This window comes from Natrix helvetica (genome assembly GCF_964273705.1).
Source record: "Natrix helvetica genome assembly, chromosome: 13".
Classification (NCBI taxonomy): domain Eukaryota; kingdom Metazoa; phylum Chordata; class Lepidosauria; order Squamata; family Natricidae; genus Natrix; species Natrix helvetica.
In genome coordinates, this window is record NC_138557.1 from 10,921,866 (window position 1) to 10,940,939 (window position 19,074).

Below are 19,074 nucleotides of genomic sequence, written 5' to 3' on the forward strand. Positions count from 1 at the left end.
AGTGGCTAAAATGCTGAGCTTGTTGATCAAAAGGTCGGCAGTTCAGCAGTTTGAATCCCTAGTGCCGCATAATGAAGTGAGCTCCCGTGACTTGTCCCAGCTTCTGCCAACCTAGCAGTTGAAAAGCATTTAAAAACGCAAGTAGAAAAATAGGAACCACCTTTGGTGGGAAAGGAACAGCTGACAAGCAAAGTCAAATTTACTTAAGAACCTTGCAGCTCACTTAACAACTGGAGTGATTCGCTTAATAACACGACCAAAAAGGTAATAAAAATCAGCCGTAATTCCCTTAACGGCTGTCTTGCTTAGCAGTGGAAGTTCTTGGTCCAATTGAGGACTTCCTGTAGTCTAGTTTCTTTCTTGCTCTGGTTCAAATTCTGCACAAATAGAACCATTGATTTGTGGCCAAAAAAGAAGAATGTGTGTTCAGCAGGTTGTGGCAAGAAGACAAAAAGGACGCAGAAGTTTGAAATTTGAGTTTAAAAAGAAAACACAGGGCTTTAGGCTGAAAAAATGTGTGCATTAGGGAAAATTGGGTAGAAGACGTCACATCAGGACAACTAACATTGTAAGGGATTTAAATTCATCATCATGTGTTGGAGAAAATGGGTGGAAGAACTTTTTATCTTAGGAAAGGATGGAGGTAGCTTAAAATTTAACTAACAATGGATGGAGAAGAGTCATGGGGGTGCAGTGGTTAGAATCAGTGATGGGATTCAAAAACTTTTACTACAGGTTCTGTGGGCGTGGCTTGGTGGGCCTGGCTTGGTGGCATGGCAGGGGAAGGATACTGTGAAATCTCCATTCCATCCCCACTCCAGGGGAAGGATACTGTAAAATCTCCATTTCCTCCAGACTCCAGGGCAAGGATACTGTAAAATCTCCATTCCCTCCAGACTCCAGGGGAAGGATACTGCAAAATCTCCATTCCCTCCCCACTCCAGGGGAAGGATACTGTAAAATCTCCATTCCCTCCAGACTCCAGGGCAAGGATACTGTAAAATCTCCATTCCCTCCAGACTCCAGGGGAAGGATACTGCAAAATCTCCATTCCCTCCCCACTCCAGGGGAAGGATACTGTAAAATCTCCATTCCCTCCAGACTCCAGGGGAAGGATACTGCAAAATCTCCATTCCCTCCCCACTCCAGGGGAAGGATACTGTAAAATCTCCATTTCCTCCAGACTCCAGGGCAAGGATACTGTAAAATCTCCATTCCCTCCAGACTCCAGGGGAAGGATACTGCAAAATCTCCATTCCCTCCCCACTCCAGGGGAAGGATACTGTAAAATCTCCATTCCCTCCCCACTCCAGGGCAAGGATACTGTAAAATCTCCATTCCCTCCAGACTCCAGGGGAAGGATACTGCAAAATCTCCATTCCTTCCCCACTCCAGGGAAGGATACTGCAAAATCTCCATTCCTTCCCCACTCCAGGGAAGGATACTGCAAAATCTCCATTCCTTCCCCACTCCAGGGGAAGGATACTGTAAAATCTCCATTCCCTCCAGACTCCAGGGGAAGGATACTGCAAAATCTCCATTCCTTCCCCACTCCAGGGAAGGATACTGCAAAATCTCCATTCCTTCCCCACTCCAGGGAAGGATACTGCAAAATCTCCATTCCTTCCCCACTCCAGGGAAGGATACTGCAAAATCTCCACTCCAGGGGAAGGATACTGAGAAATCTCCATTCCCTCCCCACTCCAGGGCAAGGATACTGTAAAATCTCCATTCCCTCCAGACTCCAGGGGAAGGATACTGCAAAATCTCCATTCCCTCCCCACTCCAGGGGAAGGATACTGTAAAATCTCCATTCCCTCCAGACTCCAGGGGAAGGATACTGCAAAATCTCCATTCCTTCCCCACTCCAGGGAAGGATACTGCAAAATCTCCATTCCTTCCCCACTCCAGGGAAGGATACTGCAAAATCTCCATTCCTTCCCCACTCCAGGGAAGGATACTGCAAAATCTCCACTCCAGGGGAAGGATACTGAGAAATCTCCATTCCCTCCCCACTCCAGGGAAAGGATACTGCAAAATCCCCATTTCCTCCCGATCAGCTGGGACTCACGAGGCAGAGAATAGATAGGGGCAGTGCCGGTCAGAGGTGGTAGTTCTCCAAACTACTCAAAATTTCCGCTACCGATTCTCCAGAACTGGTCAGAATCTGCTAAATACCATCTTTGGTTAGAATGCAGTATTGCAGGCTAATTCTGCCAACTCCTAGCAGTTCCATCCTCACCAGGCTCAAAGTTGACTCAACCTTCCATCCATCCGAGGTAAAATGAGGACCCAGAATGTTGGGGGCAGGAGGCTGACTCTGTAAACGGCTTAGAGAGAGCTGGAGAAGCACCGTGAAGTGGTATATAAGTCTAAGTGCCATTGCTAAGTGCCATTTGTCTTTAACTTTGAGAACAGCACCATGCATATCCTTATCTTGGTGGTGGGAAAAACGTTCACTTTTTCCATTAAAAGCATATCTCCTCCCAAAGATTAAAGGTTGGGAGTCAAATATTATTTTTTTCATTTTTGCAGCTGAACTTTAGCATTAAAATGACTGACCTTGATCTAATTTTGAACTTTGATTTAGCACTTAGCAATAGCACTAGTACTTATATACTGCTTCACACTGCTTTACAGCCAGCCCTCTCTAAGCGGTTTACAGAGTCAGCCTCTTGCTCCTAACAATCTGGGTCCTCATTTGACCCACCTCAGAAGGATGGAAGGCTGAGTCAACCTGGAGCTGGTCAGGATTGAACTCTGGACTGTGGGCAGAGTCAGTCTGCAATATCACATTCTAACCACCACACCATAAGGGCTCCTAATGCAACATCCAATCAACCACAGCAATGACACTTAAGACTTATATACCGCCTCACAGCCCTCTCTAAGCGGTCTATAGAGTCAGCCTCTTGCCCCCAACAATCTGGGTCCCCATTTTACCCACCTCAGAAGGATGGAAGGCTGAGTCAACCTGGAGCCTGGTGAGATTCAAACTGCCAAATTGCAGGCAGCCGGTAATCAACAGAAGTAGCCTGCAGTACTGCACTCTAACCACTGCACCACTGAGGCTCATAAGAATTACCTTCTTAAATGATTTTTGCTTCTATTTTTCCTCTCGGTGGAAAAAACTTGGAGGGAGCCCTAAAAATTCAGCAAAGAGCACAGATGATTGCTAGTACGGATGAGATCATGTTTCTGCAATGCTGACACCCTGTTTCATTCTTTGTTTTTAACCAGCATGCCCACAGATTACTGAGCTCGTCTTCCTCTTTACCCCAAAAGAGGTAAGAACTTCCTTGAGCGTCATTCTTACCATGTGTGCGGCAGTGGTGGGATTCAAAGTTTTTTTTTACTACCGGTTCTGTGGGCATGGCGTAGCTTGGTGACTTAATGATAGTCACAGGGTACACATAAGCAATCAGGAAACAATCCATATCAATATAAATTGTAAGGATACAAGCAACAAAGTTACAGTCATAAGTGGGAGGAGATGGGTGATAGGGATGATGAGAAGATTATTAACAATAGTAGTGCAGGCTTAGTGAATAGTTTGACAGGGTTGAGGGAATTATTTGTTTAGCAGAGTGATGGCATTCGGGGAAAAACTGTCCTTGTGTCTAGTTGTTCTGGTGTGCAGTGCCCTATAGTGTCGTTTTGAGGGTAGGAGTTGAAACAATTTATGTCCAGGATGTGAGGGGTCTGTAGATATTTTCACGGCCCCCTTTTTGACTCGTGCAGTGCACAGGTTCTCAACGGAAGGCAGGTTGGTAGCCATTGTTTTTTCTGCAATTCTGATTATCCTCTGAAGTCCGTGTCTGTCTTGTTGGGTTGCAGAGCCAAACTAGGCAGTTATGGAGGTACAGATGACAGACTCAATAATTCCTCTGTAGAATTCATCTAACCATTGCTTAGGCTGTGGGTCTTCCATCTCCCAAGATTATTCTCATAGCCCATTACACTTTGAGAGTACGAAGTAGGAATTCACAAACAATCACATTTTCCCTCCCAAGGATTGACAGTCAAGAGGATGAGGACAAGACAAAAGACGTCTCAGAGACTACCCTTCTCTCTTCAGAGCTTGCCAGAATGTTGATCACAGAAGGCAACGAATTGTTGGAGAATAACTCATTGTCAAGTGCTACAAGAGATGGTAAGTTCCATTTGTAGGCAATGACCAGCTTCTTTACTGCTATTAGTACCACCCATGGCAGCTGGGAGGATGGCAGAACTAGAAAGCAAGAAAGATCTCTTCCAAGTCTTGCACAAACACCACCCTGTCCAAGGTGCTGAAGTTCTGGTTGTATCTTGCTTTGACCATCGCTCTATAGTTGACTTTGATTGGCCATGAGGGGGCTTGATCTGAGTTGAAACAAAGGTCCCTCAGTGCAACATTGAATCTGAACTATTTGTGGTGCCCTGTCCTAGTGAGACCTAGTTTAATAGTTTCATGTATTTATTTATTAAATTTATATTGCCGCCTATTCGCCCATGGAGACTCAATGTGGCTTACGTAATTTAAAAATTAATAGTTTACTTTATTGTCGTTGCACCTTGTACGATGAAATTAAATGCCATCATCAGTGTACATTATACATAAAAACTAAAAACAAAAACACACATCCTTCACATTCTATACAATTAAATTGAAAACCCCTGATATTGCATTCATATTGCACTATACAGTAGAATTCAATATGGTTCCTGCTCTGGGATAGAAGCTGTTTTTCAGCCTGTTTGTCCTTGATTTTATTATCCTGTACCGTCTGCCAGATGGTAATAGTTAAAAAAAAATGGTGCCCGGCATGCGATGGATCTTTAAGAATGTTGGTCAACCACTGCTCAGCAGTTACACCTCTACCTTACTCTGGGTACAAGTAGTCCTTGACTTACAACCATTCATTTAGTGCCCACTCAAAGTTATAACACTGCTGAAAAATGTGAGTTACAACCAGTCCTCCCACTTATAACCAATATAGTGTGCCCGCGGTCCCATGATCACAATTTGTTAGCTTGGCATCCAAATAGCTATAGACGCAGCATCCTGGGGGAAGTCACCACTTATGACCTTCCAAGCAGACCTCTGGCAAGCAAAGTCAATGGGAAAAGCAGGTTTCACTTAAAGACTGCATGATTCACTTAATGGCTGGCTGCAATGATTTGTCTATGAACTCCTGCAAAATGTCATAACATTTGGGCAACTTAACAGCAACTTTGATGAACAAAGACATTTGGGTTTCTTGGTAAGGCCACACTTGGAATCCTGCATCCAGTTTTGGTTGCCACGATGTAGAAAAGATGTGGAGACTCTGGAAAGAGTGCAGAGAAGAGTAACTAGGATGATTAGGGGACTGGAGACTAAAACACATGCTACCCTCAGGTGCTTTGGAGAAGCAACAGGTGGAAAATAATCAAGGAGAGAAGCAACTTAGAACTAAGGAGAAATTTCCTGACAGAACAATTAATCAGTGGAACAACTTGCCTCCAGAATTTGTAAATGCTCCAACACTGGAAGTTTTTAAGAAGAGATTAGATAACCATTTGTCTGAAGTGGTGTAGGGTTTCCTGCCTAGGCAGGGGGTTGGACTAAAAGACCTCCAAGGTCCTTTCCAACTCTGTTATTCTATTCTATTCTATTCTATTCTATTCTCTAACTTCTATTCTATTCCTATTCTATTCTATTCTCTAACTTCTATTCTATTATATTCTATTCTCTAACTTCTACTCTATTATATTCTATTCTCTAACTTCTATTCTATTCTATTCCTATTCCTATTCTATTCTATTCTATTTAGTGCTTGTAAGTCAAGAACCACTTGTAGCTGGTAAAGGGGGGGCGGGTTCTCATTTATTAAATGGCATTTACTAGCCCGTGATGGAGTAATATCTGATCCTTCCTCTCATGCATCTTTTACAGAGGCAGAAGTGGAGTAAAAGCAGGAAAACAAGCAGATGAATGGGGGAAGCGAATGGAGACTCAGATTTGTTGGATAAAAGGAGTTAAAGAGTCAGTGTGTGAGCGAGGATGTAATTGAATTCTTCGGCTGAGATTAAAATTTGATATTAAACAAAAATTCAAGAGGGGTGAGTGGGGGCTTGTCTGGTGTACCAGCTGCTGATGTTTCTATTCTGAGCAAAGGTTAGGAAACCTTGAGGGCCATCTCAGATTAGATGCTGATTTGGTTGACAGTGACCTGGTGATGCTTTGTGATCTTCTGTTTTCATTGACAGCTCTACTGCAAGATTGGGACAACTGCCAAGCAGACGAGAGATCCCCTGACTACAAATAATGAGGAACATGGGACCTTTTCCTCCAGAAGTTAGACTTTGGGCCATTTCTGGTCCATGGCGTTCCTTCAAAATAGACCTTCTTTCAGTTCTCGCCACCGCTTGTTCACGATCTGAAAGAACAAGAGCAGTGGCAGCTATGATCTCTGGAAAGTCATTTCTGGAAGGCAGTTAAGAATCCTAGAATCCTAGACTTGGAAGGCATCATGAGAGCTTCTAGCCCAACCCCTCCCAAAGGGCAGCAATCCTCACACCCTCCTAGGCATAGAGCTGTCCATCCTTGGTTGAAACCTTCCACTGATGGACCTCCAGAACTTCAGGAGGCAAACTGTTCTACATAGGTAGAACGGGTCTCTGCAAAGCTTTATTTATGCTTATTTATCTAAGCCCTTGCTGGGGAAAATAACCAGAGGATTGTCACTTAAATCATCATTGTGACTTTTAACTGGGATTTAAGTTGGGGGTGGGAAGGTAGCATTTTCACTTAGCTTTTGCACTGTCTGTATGCATGCATTACTGCTGTTTTTTGTACAATTCTGGGCTCTTTTTTAGATGAAATATATTATTACTCTATGGTACCCACCCACCCACCCAAATAAGGAATTCGGCAGCGTCTTTCCCAACTCACAGATTTCATTAGAGAGCTCGTGAAAGTTTATGCCTTGTAATTAAATTGTATTCACCCGAAAAGGAGTTACCATATGCCTCTTGATTTATGGGTGGAGGAAAGTATAAATAGAGAACACATAGAGAAATAAAATTGATCATCAGCATGGTCAATCATTTCTATGCACCCGATCCTCAACGGATAGTCAGGAGAAATGATTTGCATTCAGATCAATTTTTACCCCTGTTTCACTCTAAGGGCTCCTTGAATTATTCAAGATTCTTTTTTTAAAGAAAAGTGACTGGAAATAATCCATTGGTAGTTTATTACAGGTCAATGCCTCTTTCTCCTTTCTGCTGTTGCATGGAGCCCTCTCAATTTGTTCTGACCGAGGCTTCCCAGGAGCCTGAAGCAAACTCCTTGTCCCGACAAAAAAAAACCTTTTATTAATTTCCTGTGAATTCTGCTCGTTCACCTCCAGCAAAGTCTTTCAAGGGAGGATTTACAGCCACAGACTTTATCTGTCTTGGAGAGCTGCCAGCCGATATCTGCAAAACTTGGCAAGGAGTCTTGGAGAGTCACAAATCAATTAAGTGAACTAATTGTCTCCTGCAAACTCCCATCCCCTTTGGCTTCTCTTTTATTTCCTCTGGGAGGGGCCATTCAGCATCCACCTGCGGCCTTCCTCCCAAGTTGACCCCTGTTCTTTAGCTGTTCCCTTCATCTGGCAGCTCTGTGCATGTGCACACTGGGAACAGGTTCCAACTGTTCTTCTGCCTCATTGATGTCTGACTCCGAAGGCAGCTGATAACTGTCAGACGGCTCTGGCCCCCTCTCTGCCTCCAACACAGAGCCCTCATCAGAGCCTTCCCCAGACTCCAGGACTGGCCCAGGTTCCTCCCCAACCTCCTCACTGTCTGAATCAGCTGCCAGCTCTGCTGGCCACTGGCGGGCCACACCACAATTCCTCTAACAGGAAGTCTTCATTTTTAAGACTTAAGACCTTCCTCAAAACTTTGATCAAGAGCCTACAGATGATCAGCTCTCAAGGTCTTCTCATTGTGAAGAAGGAACAGTTAGCTTGAGGCTACTACAGTCCATCCGAATCCTCTGCACAATTTCCGCTCCAGATTCATTTAGCCTGGAGAAACTGCCAATGGGCTACCTTGAGAACGTTTCTTCTCCATGTCTTCTTTTTTTGGGTTCCAGCCAAACAACCTCCAGAGCAGTAGAGAAGATGCTCTGTTGTGTTGACTCTTTCTCTTGAAGAGAGCAGACAAACTGGCTACAGATAAGTCCTTGAGTTATGACTGCTTGCTCAGTAATCATTAGAAGTTCTGATGGACCTCCCTCGTGATCCTTCTGATATCATTCTGAAGGTCTCACAGCAGCTACCCTCCAATGTCACCTGACCCCATTTCTGGTGCTCAACAAACGGCCTACATTCATGGCTGTTTGCAATGTACCACAGTCACCCATCTGCTTTTTGCGCTTCTGTACCAGAGACAAATCTCCTTGTGAGTCTAACCACCCTTGGCCAAATAAATAAAGAATAAGTATTTTATGACTGTTTTGCTGAAAAACAACATTTACTTCTGGTCTTTGGCAAAAACCGGCATTTAGCAAATCCCTGGTTTGTTTAAAGGTTGGGGTGTTTGCTTTACGACTGTAGCATTTGCTTAACAATAGACACAAAACATGCCATAAAATTGGTTCGGTCATACAGGTGACCCAATTTATGATGGTCATGACTTATAATTATGACGGGCAGGTTTCTTTTTAGTCATAAATCAAGGACTACCTGTATGATGGCCAAGAAGAGGGGAGGGGCAGGGATGCTGGGTGTAGGGAATGCTGTGAGCTTCGTAGGGATCCAGCAGTTGGCATCTCATGAGTAGCTAGAGCTACGAAGCATGAGGGATGTTGCCCTTGAGTTCATGTTGAATCTCCCATTGTGAATTTCTCCATCATAGAAGGGATTGCTGGATTTATTTCAAAGCCAACGTACTTGACTCAGAGGTGGTATTCAGCCAGTTCAGACTGGTTCGGGAGAATTGGTAGCAGAGATGGCTCTATGTGGTCCTACTTAGCCATGTTTTTGAGGCCGGGCGCATAAGTGGAAGGTGCATGGGGGAGCAAAGCCCATGCGTGGAAAGTCGGGCACATGCACGGAGGGTGTGCGTGCGCGTGGGGCGAACTAGTGGTAAAAATAAGTGAAATCCACCGCTGATACTTGTGTATGGTTTTCACTTTCCTTCAACAGAAGACCCATCCTTTTTGTATCAGGCCAAAAGTCTTGACTTAATCCAGCGTTTTGCTTCCATCAGGGATATCCCGATATCTCTAACACGTAGGACTTGAACAGACTAGCACTTCCCCCTCGTATTCTGAGTTGGATGATGCTTCTTATCTGACAACTGGCCTTGAATCATCCTGATTAGCAGCCACTGATAGCTTTGTACCTCATGGATGGGTTTAATTCTTTAAAGCCAACCAAGTTGGCAGGCAGGCCTGCATTCTCTGGAAGCAAATACTGTAGTTTAATTAAATCTGTCACAAATGGGTTTTGGCACTAATAGCAAAAGAGGAAAATTCCTCCCTTCTTTCCTCCCTCCCTCCTTTTCATAGGTATGGTGGGATGTAATCCAGAGTTGCTGGAGGGAGGGGCTCCTTTCCAGAGCTGGAATGTCTGGTGACCTTCCCTAGCAATTCACAGGGGTATGTCTATAGTTATTGCAGATAATCTCTTCAGTCTGGCAAGATTCTGTCTTTAGGCAGATAACACTGGGGGAACTACTCCGAAGTAACTCCACATGTTATTCTTGGTTGTTTGAGCCTGATATGAACAAACCTTAGGGCCAAAATGATCTTTTCTTTCTACTTACTTTCTTTTTTCTTTTTTAAAAGAACTTTCAGACATTCTATATATGACGCATACAAGGGTACTGCATACCAAAAGCTGCCTCTTCCTCCTTCTTTTCTCCTTCTCCTCCTCCTTATCCCCTCTTCCTTCTTTCTTCTTCTTTCTTCCTTCCTTCCTCCCTCCTCCTCCTTCTTCTTCCTTTTTCTTCTTTCTTCCTTTTTTCTTTCTTTCTTCCTTTCCTCCTCCTCCTCCTCCTCCTCCTCCTCCTCCTCCTCCTCCTCCTCCTCCTCCTCCTCCTCCTTTTTCTCCCCCCCTCTTTTATCTGATGGAACTGAGTGAGAGGCTAGTCTATGTCTCTTTGTAGTATCCTCCCTCTCACTGGACTTAACCTGCTTCTTCTGTTCCTTCAATGCTCTCTCAGTCTACCCCTGTAGATGCCAGAGTCTTCAGCACACAGTTCAATTTCTGAAATTCCTGTAGCTCTGAACCTTTCTTATTAATTTTTCTCAAGAGACTCTGAGAATCACAAGTTACACTTGGTACAAGCAGATACCAAAGGATACAACATCAGGTCCCCTGATTTAAAATATGGGTTGTGTAAAGTCCAGCACACCACGTGATGTTGCCCAATAAATTCAGGGAATCCTTTTGGATTTATGGGCCAAAGTATCTACCAGATTTACAAAATATTCTGACTTTGTAAAAAAAAAAACATTCAGAACTGTCTATGTACAACACCCAGATATTTCCTTAACAGCTCTTAGGTCCTTGGTTAGGACTTGAATTGTTAAGATTTTACCAGTCCCAGACTGTGAATCGAAGATTAACAGATTTAACAGATGGGGCAAAATTCACTTAACTAATGTCTCACTTAGCAGCATCAATTTTGGGCTCAATTATGGTCATAAGTCAAGGACTACCTGTAATGCCTTGTCATAAAACACAAACTTTGGAGTTAATTTTTATCAGATCTAGGATAAGGTAGGTGTGTGGGAATAAATTATTCTATCTTGTGTCCCCTTTTTCAAGTTGCTGAGGCATTAACAGATTAACAGAGTTGGAAGGAACCTAGTTGGAAGGTCATCTAGTCCATCCGCCCACTCAAGCAGGAGACCCTTCACCATTTCTGACAAATGACAGTCCAGTCTCACTTGAAAGTGATGAAGCCCCCACAACTTCTGAAGGCAACTTCTGTTCCACTGGTTGATTGTTCTCACTGTCATAATATTACTCCTTATTTCTAGGTTGAATCTCTCCTTGGTCAGTTTCCATCCATTATTCCTTGTCCGGCCTTAAGGTGCTTTGGAAAATAGCTTGACCCCCTCCTCTCTGTGGCAGCCCCTCAAATATTGGAACTCTGCTATCATAATCTCCCCCGGTCCTTCTCTTCACTAGACTAGCCATGGCCAGTTCCTGCAACCGTTCATCATATGTTTTAGTCTCCAATCCCACAAACATACTGGTTGCTCTTCTCTGCACTCTTTCTAGAGTCTCAACATCTTTTTTATAGTGTGGTGACCTAAACTGGATGCAGTATTCTAGGTGTGGTCTTACTAGGGCTTTATAGAGTGGTATTCTTAACAACAACAACAACAACAACAACAATAGCAACAACAACAGAGTTGGAAAGGACCTTGGAGGTCTTCTAGTCCAACCCCCTGCTCAGGCAGGAAACCCTATACCATTTCAGACAAATGGTTATCCAATCTCTTCTTTAAAAACTTCCAAAATCAGGGAGAAATATTCCCAGTCCCTCAACTCTTTCTTCCTAGTCCTCAAAATGCTCTAAGATTTCAGTCGTTTAAATCTGGCAGAAATTATCTATCTGTAGAAAAAAATATGAATATTTCATTTTTGCATTCCAAATCAAAGAAAGTGAGACATAAGCTATGGACTGGCTTTTCCTATTAACCTATTATCCAAATCTACTGCAAAGGTTGCCCACTCGCTTCTGTGATGACATAACATCACCTTGGAGATTGAAAATATATACATATTTAAAAAATGCAGACCGACTGCCAAAGGTCGATCGGTTCCAGCTCATTAGATGGAGCATTCATTTCCTTTCCAACATGATCTGGATTCCTCCGGGTATTAAAATTGATTTTTGTTATCACTGTGCTTTCATTATATATGGTAGGTTTTTAAAAAAAAAAAAAATTACAGGATGTAAGATGGGACCACTTGTTTTAAATAAAGTTAGTGAGATGCTAACAAATGCTAACAGATGCTAACATTCCCAGTTGCAATGGATGGCTGTGAAAGTTGGACCATAAGAAAGGCTGAGTGCTGAAGAATGGAGGCCTTTGAACTCTGGTGCTGGAGAAGATTCCTGTGAGTCCCTTGGACTGCAAGATGATCAAATCTGTCAGTCTTAGAGGTGAGTTGGCCATGGTGCATTGGCCATGGTGCATTGGCCATGGCCAGTTCATCATAGTGAGTTGACCATGGTGAGTTGACCATATTGAGTTGGCCATGGTGAGTTGGCCATAGAGAGTTGGCCATGGCCAGTTCACCATAGTGAGTTGACCATGGCAAGTTGGCCACGGTGAGTTGGCCATAGTGAGTTGACCATGGTGAGTTGGCCATGGCAAATTGTCATAGACCCAAGCAGGTATCCTGTTTCTGGGCTGCAACTGTGAATAAATGGAGCCCTCTGAAAGTAACACTTTTAACAACTGTGGCAAGAAAAGTCATCAAATGGGACAAAACTCACTTAAGACATGTCTTGTTTAGCAACCAAAATATTGGGCTCAATTGTGGTCATACGTCCAGGACTATTATCAGGACCAGAGAGCTGACTTCTCCTTTTCTCTTGTTCCAGCTTGCCTTCTGCTGACTTTTTAATCCATTTTCACATGGTTTTCTTTGCAAAAGTTCAAACATAATTTATCATTGCCTTTGCGTGGGATTTTTTTAAAAATGCCATAACTTAGATTAAGCCCTGAGATTTCCTGGTAGGCTCTAGTCTAAGCAGTAATTAGACCCGATCTTGCTTCATTTCCAAGTCCAGACAAGTTTTACCCGGTGCTCGAAAACAGCAGCTGAGTACAAACAATGCAATTAATACTGTACATTGGAGGTAGTAAAAGCCATTAAAATACCATTCCATGAATTATTGCAGTATTTTAAGTTCCACCTCCAGCATAGCCCTGTCTATAGGACCCCTGATCTCATTGGAAAGAGAAGACTCACCCAGACACAAAAACAATGACAGGAAAACTGCACCTTCAATGAAAATTCTGCAGTTTGTGACTTCAAAAAGGTCCAAGGTAGACACCCACCCACCCCTATCTATCCATCTATCTGTCTGTCCGTCCATCCGTCCGTCTAATTAATCTATCTGTCTGTCTGTCTATCTATCTATCTATCTATCTATCTATCTATCTATCTATCTAATCTATCATCTATCTATCTATCTATCTATCTATCTATCTAACTATCTATCTATCTCTCTATCTATTATCTATCTATCTATCTATCTATCTATCTATCTATCTATCTATCTATCATCCATCCATCCACCCACACCTAGAATCTGCATCCAGTTTGGGTCACCACACTATAAATAAAGATGTTGGGAATCTAGAAAGAGTGCAGAGAAGAGCAACCAGGATGATTAGGGTACTGGAGGCTAACCTATACAATGAACGGGTATGGCTAGTCTAGTAAAGAGAAGGACCAGGGGAGACATGAGAGCAGTCTTCCAATATTTGAGGGGCTGCCCCAGAGAGGAGTGGGTCAAGCTATTCTCCAAAGAACCTGAAGGCTGGACAAGGAATAATGGATGGAAACTGATCCAGGAGAGATTTAACCTAGAAATAAGGATGAATTTTCTGACAGTGAGAATAATCAACCAATGTAACAGAAGTTGCCTTCAGAAGTTGTGGGAGCTTCGTCGCTGGAGGCTTTCAAGAAGAGACTGGACTGCCATCTGTCAGAAATGGTGTAGGGTCTCCTGCTTGGGCAGGGTGTGTGTTTTGGACTAGATGGTTGTTAAGTCACGTTTTCCAGTGCCATTGTGATTTTGAACAGTTGTTAAATGAATAGTTGTATGTTGAGGACTACTTGTCTAGACTTCAACTCTCCCAGAATTCCCCATGCCAGTGTTTATGAAGCTTTGATTTATTTGATCTTGTGAGGTTCTTCAAAGTAGATTCTTTTTTTTTAAGGCCTTATTTCTGGTTCTCCATGAAAAATAATTAGGTTGGTAAGTACCCTGGACAGAGCCCTTCGCCCTAGGAACAATTCTGTTCCATGCCTCTTTGGAAATTTTGAAGCATCTGAACAATTTTTTTTTATTCCAACCATAATATTGTGGGTGGCCACTGTTGGTTTTAATCTGAAGCTGTTTTATTGTTAACATTCTTAACTTTAGCATTCTTAACTTACCAAGTAACTCTACAAGTGCAAAACAAAAAGAATGAATCTCTATATATAAAAGCGAAAACCACTCACACCGCATCACAAAATCTCCAGAACCATAAAGCCTACAAACTTGAAATGTGGCATATATGTTCTTATTGGCTTCTAGGTGCTCACTTAGAAGGGATTTTTCAAAATGACCATCAGGTCATTAGTATTTCTTATGTTATTATTAACACGCTCTGATGCTGGCGTTCTACTCCCCCTCCCCACCTGAAAAGATCTCTGTTCAAACTGCCACTTGGGTGTGGTCAGCATGTGACTCATCCGGCCTGCTGGTTGGGAGTTTGAAATGGAGTGTGAGAGGGAAGGGGATAAGATAGCAGAGGTTTCTGTGGGGCAAGCCTGATGGAGAGAAGGGAATAGGAATGGCGGAGGATTCTGTGGGGCAAGCCTGAAGGAGAGAAGCCGATCATAACTAGTTATTAATTTTCAAGCTGTAAGTGTTGATTTATCAAGCCCGATCACACAGTTTCATAGTGGAACTTGGGTGTTCAGCTAGTACCTTAATAAATTTAAATAAATAATATTGATCTTCACACACCCCAATTTTCTCCCTCAACCAACCCCTCTGAAAGTCATGCAGCTAAAATTTGGCTATCCAATAATGGCAGTGTTTTGAATAAGCTCATCTACAGGGCTATTTATAGACCTTGGCCAACGGATATCAACAGAAGGTGATACAATAAAGGAAATTGAACAGCGTGTTAAATGTGATTGGCAGGCATTCGGCAAGCTAAGCATAATTTTCAAGACCAACCATCCCCTATGCCCGAAGACAAAAGTTTTCGATCGGTGTGTGCTACCCATTCTAACATATGCCAGTGAAACATGGACACTAACCTCACAATTGATGCGTGTCATCCTGGACATCAATTGTTTCAACTTCTACCTTCAAAATGACAGTGTAGGGCACTGAACACCAGAACAACTAGACACAAGGACAGTTTTTTCCCCGCATGCCATCACTCTGCTTAACAACTAATTCCACAACACTGTCAAATAATATACTAAAATTGTATTACTATTATTCTTCTCTTCCTTCCTAGTATCTATCTCCTCCCACTTATGACTATAACCACGTTGCTTGTATCTTTCAATTTATGTTGTTTTTATTTGTTTCCTAATGTGATTTGATAGCTTATTAGTAACCTTGACTATCACTAAGTGTTGCATTTTATTCTTGATGAATGTATTTTTATTCTCCTTATGTACACTAAGAGCATCTGCAGCAATGACAAATTCCTTGTGTGTCCGATCACACTTGGCCAATAAAGAATTCTGTTCAGTTCAGTTCTGTTCTGTTCTGTTCTATTCTATTCTATTCTATTCTATTCTATTCTATTCTACTCTACTCTACTCTACTCTACTCTATTCTATTCCTGCTTCTACTCTATTCATGATCCTCTATTCTATTCTATTCTATTCTATTCTATTCTATTCTATTCCATTCTATTCTATTCACTCTACTCTACTCTGCTCTGCTCTATTCTATTCCTGTTTCTACTCTACTCTATTCATGATCCTCTATTCTATTCTATTCTATTCCATTCTATTCTATTCACTCTACTCTACTCTACTCTACTCTACTCTACTCATCCACCATGTCTATAGAGATTCTCCGACAGCCAGGTCATGGTTGTCCCAAAGGGGCTTTTTCAAGGGGCAAATTGACTTTCTGGTTGTTCAGTTCCTGAAAGAGGTGTCAAAGAGGCCATCTATGTCAAAATTGAGCAGCCCTCTCTCAAAAGAGGGGGAAGGATATGTCATCATTTATCTCCAATCTATAACAGTCCTTTCAGTAGTTCTAAGAAGGCTCCACACCCATTTGCACCGCTCAGGTGACCCTCAGGACACAGATAAACCTCCAGGTGGCCTCAACAGCTCTCTAAAAGAATGCAAATGTCCATCTGTCTGCAAGGAGTATAAATCCTTCCATTCCCCACCATCCAGCCAGAACTGAAGAAGCTTCTTGGATGAGAAGTGAAATGTCTTCAAAGAAAAAACAGAAAGTTGCCGCTTGAAAAAATGCACCTTTGGGATGCTCCTCATTGCAAGACAAGATAGAAAGACCCGCACATGGATTAGAGAACAGAAGAAAGTATACGATGCCATCAAGAGAGTAAAAGGATTGCAATGGAAATGGGCTGGTCACATAGGAAGAAGAACAGATGGCAGGTGGACCAAAGCAGTCATAGAATGGATCCCACTTGATCAAAAGCGTCCGTGAAAGACACCTAAAACAAGATGAATGGATGACATCAGCAAGTATAGGTAAAGGCAAAGGTTTCCCTCGCACATATGTGCTAGTTGTGGCGATGCTCATCTCCGTTTCAAAGCCGAAGAGCCAACGCTATCTGAAGACGTCTCTGTGGTCATGTGGCCAGCATGACTAAATGGCGAAGGTGCACGGAACACTGTTACCTTCCCACGAAAGGTGGTTCCTATTTTCCTACTTGCATTTTTACATGCTTTCGAACTGCTAGGTTGGCAGAAGCTGGGACAGGTAACAGGAGCTCACTCCATTATGCGGCGCTAGGGATTCGAACCGCCAAACTAATAATAATAATAATAATTTATTAAATTTCTAGACCGCCCCCTCTCCCCGGAGGGACTTGGGGCGGTGTACAGGAATAAAATTTAAAACATACAAACAATCATACATATAAATAAAAATCAGATTAAACAGCCCCTGTACAATTTATAAAAATTAAAAAACAGACCTTAAAACCAATCTTTAAAAATTTAGAAATAGGACTGAGGTGGGATAGATGGAATTAGGCCAAGCCGGCTAGCTGGAATAGGTGGGTTTTAAGTTTCTGACAGAAGGAGCGGAGATCCGTAGTCATTCTAATGTCGGGGGGGAGGTCATTCCAGAGGGTCGGGCCCATCACAGAGAAGGCCCTTTCCCTAGGCGTTGTCCGCTGGCACAGCCTAGTGGACGGCACCCGGAGGAGTCCCTCTCTGTGTGAGCGAATCGGCCAGAGGGATGTATCTTCTGATCAACAAGCTCAGCATCTTAGCCACTGAGCCACCACTTCCCTACAGCAAGTATGGCAATCCCAATTGGCAAAGGAAAGCTCAGAACCGTATTAATTGGAAACATGTGGAAGAGGCCTTCATCCTGTGATGGATAGACAATGGCTAGAACGATGATGATGATGATAAGGCTATTTAAGCTTTTAAAAGCTTTCTGCATAATATTACAATTAATATAACCGCACATCTATTTTATATATATGCATGTGTAGGCCACCTAGATATGAGGGCCACGCGGGAGAAGATTTGCCAATCCTACTAGGCATTTGGCCAAGTTCTAGGCCCGGCTGGATGCTATTTGTCAAATTTATTACCTCTCTAATTATAGAAAAGCATTCAAGATTGTCATTGCTTTATCTGAATTTTATTAACTCCGTCTTAACTGTTAAAAGTGCATTATACCGGCTTCTGCTCAGCATAATAAAAAAATGATTTCCTTACATCGTACACAAAGTACTGTATATTCTCTGCATCCAAATATAGAAGGGTGCGCAGTCCTCACTTTACAGCCACAATTGACATTCCTGTTCTTAAGTGAGGCATCTGTTAAGTGAGCTTTGCCCCATTTGATGACATTTCTTGACTCAGTTGTTAAGTGAATCACTGCCGTTGCTAAGATAGTCACCAGGTTGTTAAGTTAATCTTGCTTCCCCGTTGACTTTGCTTGTCAGAAGGTCGCAAAAGACATGATCTAGGGCAGGGGTGTCCAAACTTGGCATCTTTAAGACTTGTGGACTTCAACTTCAACAAGATGTCTCCATGGTCATGTGGCCAGCATGACTAAACACCAAAGGCGCACGGAACGCTGTTACCTTCCCACCAAAGGTGGTTCCTATTTTTCTACTTGCATTTTTAGATGCTTTCGAACTGCTAGGTTGGCAGAAACTGGGACAAGTAATGGAGCTCACTCTGTTATGCGGCGCTAAGGATTCGAACCGCCAAAATGCCAACCTTTCTGATTGACGTTCAGCATCTTAGCCACTGAGCCACCGCATCCCTCTTTCTTTAAAGTAGCCAAACCCAAATCCGGCAGCTGTTTTAGTCTCCAGGACTTTGATCTTCTCAGTTGCTCTTCTCTGAACTTTTCCCAAAGTCTCAACATCTTAAATCGTTGTCAAAATGATCTTGATTAAACAATTAATCGGATTGCATTAATCAACGATAAAAGCATTATTTTAAGAGCTGAGTGATGGGACACTACATCCTTCCCGGATCTTTCTTCCCATGCCCTCTTCTCCCCCATTCTCCTCGGATTTGGGAAAAGAGACCACCAGGAGATGACAGGCCAGGCATCTCCTGGTGGTCTCCCTTCTCAAACCCCCCACCACCACCTCCAAGGTCACCTGCTGAGGGATGGGGGACCGTTAGGCAAAAGAGACATCGCGGCTTAAGGTAATGCGGAGCGCACCTGTCTATCTGCCGTGGAGGGGCGTGGTCCGGCCGCGAGGGGGCGGCGTCTCAGACCCCACCTCCGCCGCAGCGGTGGGGGGGCGTGATCAGGAAGGTACCGCGGCTGGGGGTGCGGGGCGCGAAGGAGTGCGGGGTGCGGGCTGGTGCGGCGTCTGATTGGGCGAAGCGCGCCGGCCGGGGGGCGGTGTTGGCCCTCCCCGCTCGCGGCTCTCCTCGCCTCGGCTTCTGCCCCGCTGCCTGCTGCCCAGGGAGCCGTAGCCGCGCGGCCGAGCAGCTCCGGCACCGCTGCTGCACCCGCCGAGACGCGGAGGAGGAGGAGGATGCCGGCGGAGGCGGCCGGGCTGGCTCCGTCCGCCCAGTGACCGGTGGGTGAGGGCAGGCGAGGAAAGGGCGTCCGGTCCGGATCTCCGACGCTCGCTGCCGGGGAGCGCTGTGTGTGTGT

At 43.7% G+C, this 19,074-nt stretch overlaps 2 protein-coding genes across 2 annotated transcripts in view; both read left to right on the top strand.

Moving 5' to 3' along the window:
• LOC309398540 (syntaxin-binding protein 4-like) overlaps positions 1 to 7,109 on the top strand; it is a gene marked incomplete at its 5' end in the record, with an annotated part of 57,955 nt that extends 50,846 nt beyond the window's left edge. The window contains 3 exons of the mRNA XM_081965505.1: positions 3,241 to 3,287; positions 4,014 to 4,153; positions 6,232 to 7,109. Of these exons, the coding sequence (XP_081821631.1) occupies positions 3,241 to 3,287; positions 4,014 to 4,153; positions 6,232 to 6,290 (246 nt within the window). The 3' untranslated portion in view covers positions 6,291 to 7,109. The remainder of the gene's footprint in view (positions 1 to 3,240; positions 3,288 to 4,013; positions 4,154 to 6,231) is intronic.
• Positions 7,110 to 18,804: 11,695 nt separating this feature from the next.
• Positions 18,805 to 19,074, top strand: part of SEC14L5 (SEC14 like lipid binding 5) — a 59,012-nt gene continuing 58,742 nt past the window's right edge. The window contains exon 1 of the mRNA XM_081966085.1: positions 18,805 to 18,997. The gene's annotated coding sequence lies outside the window, so the exon portion shown is untranslated. The remainder of the gene's footprint in view (positions 18,998 to 19,074) is intronic.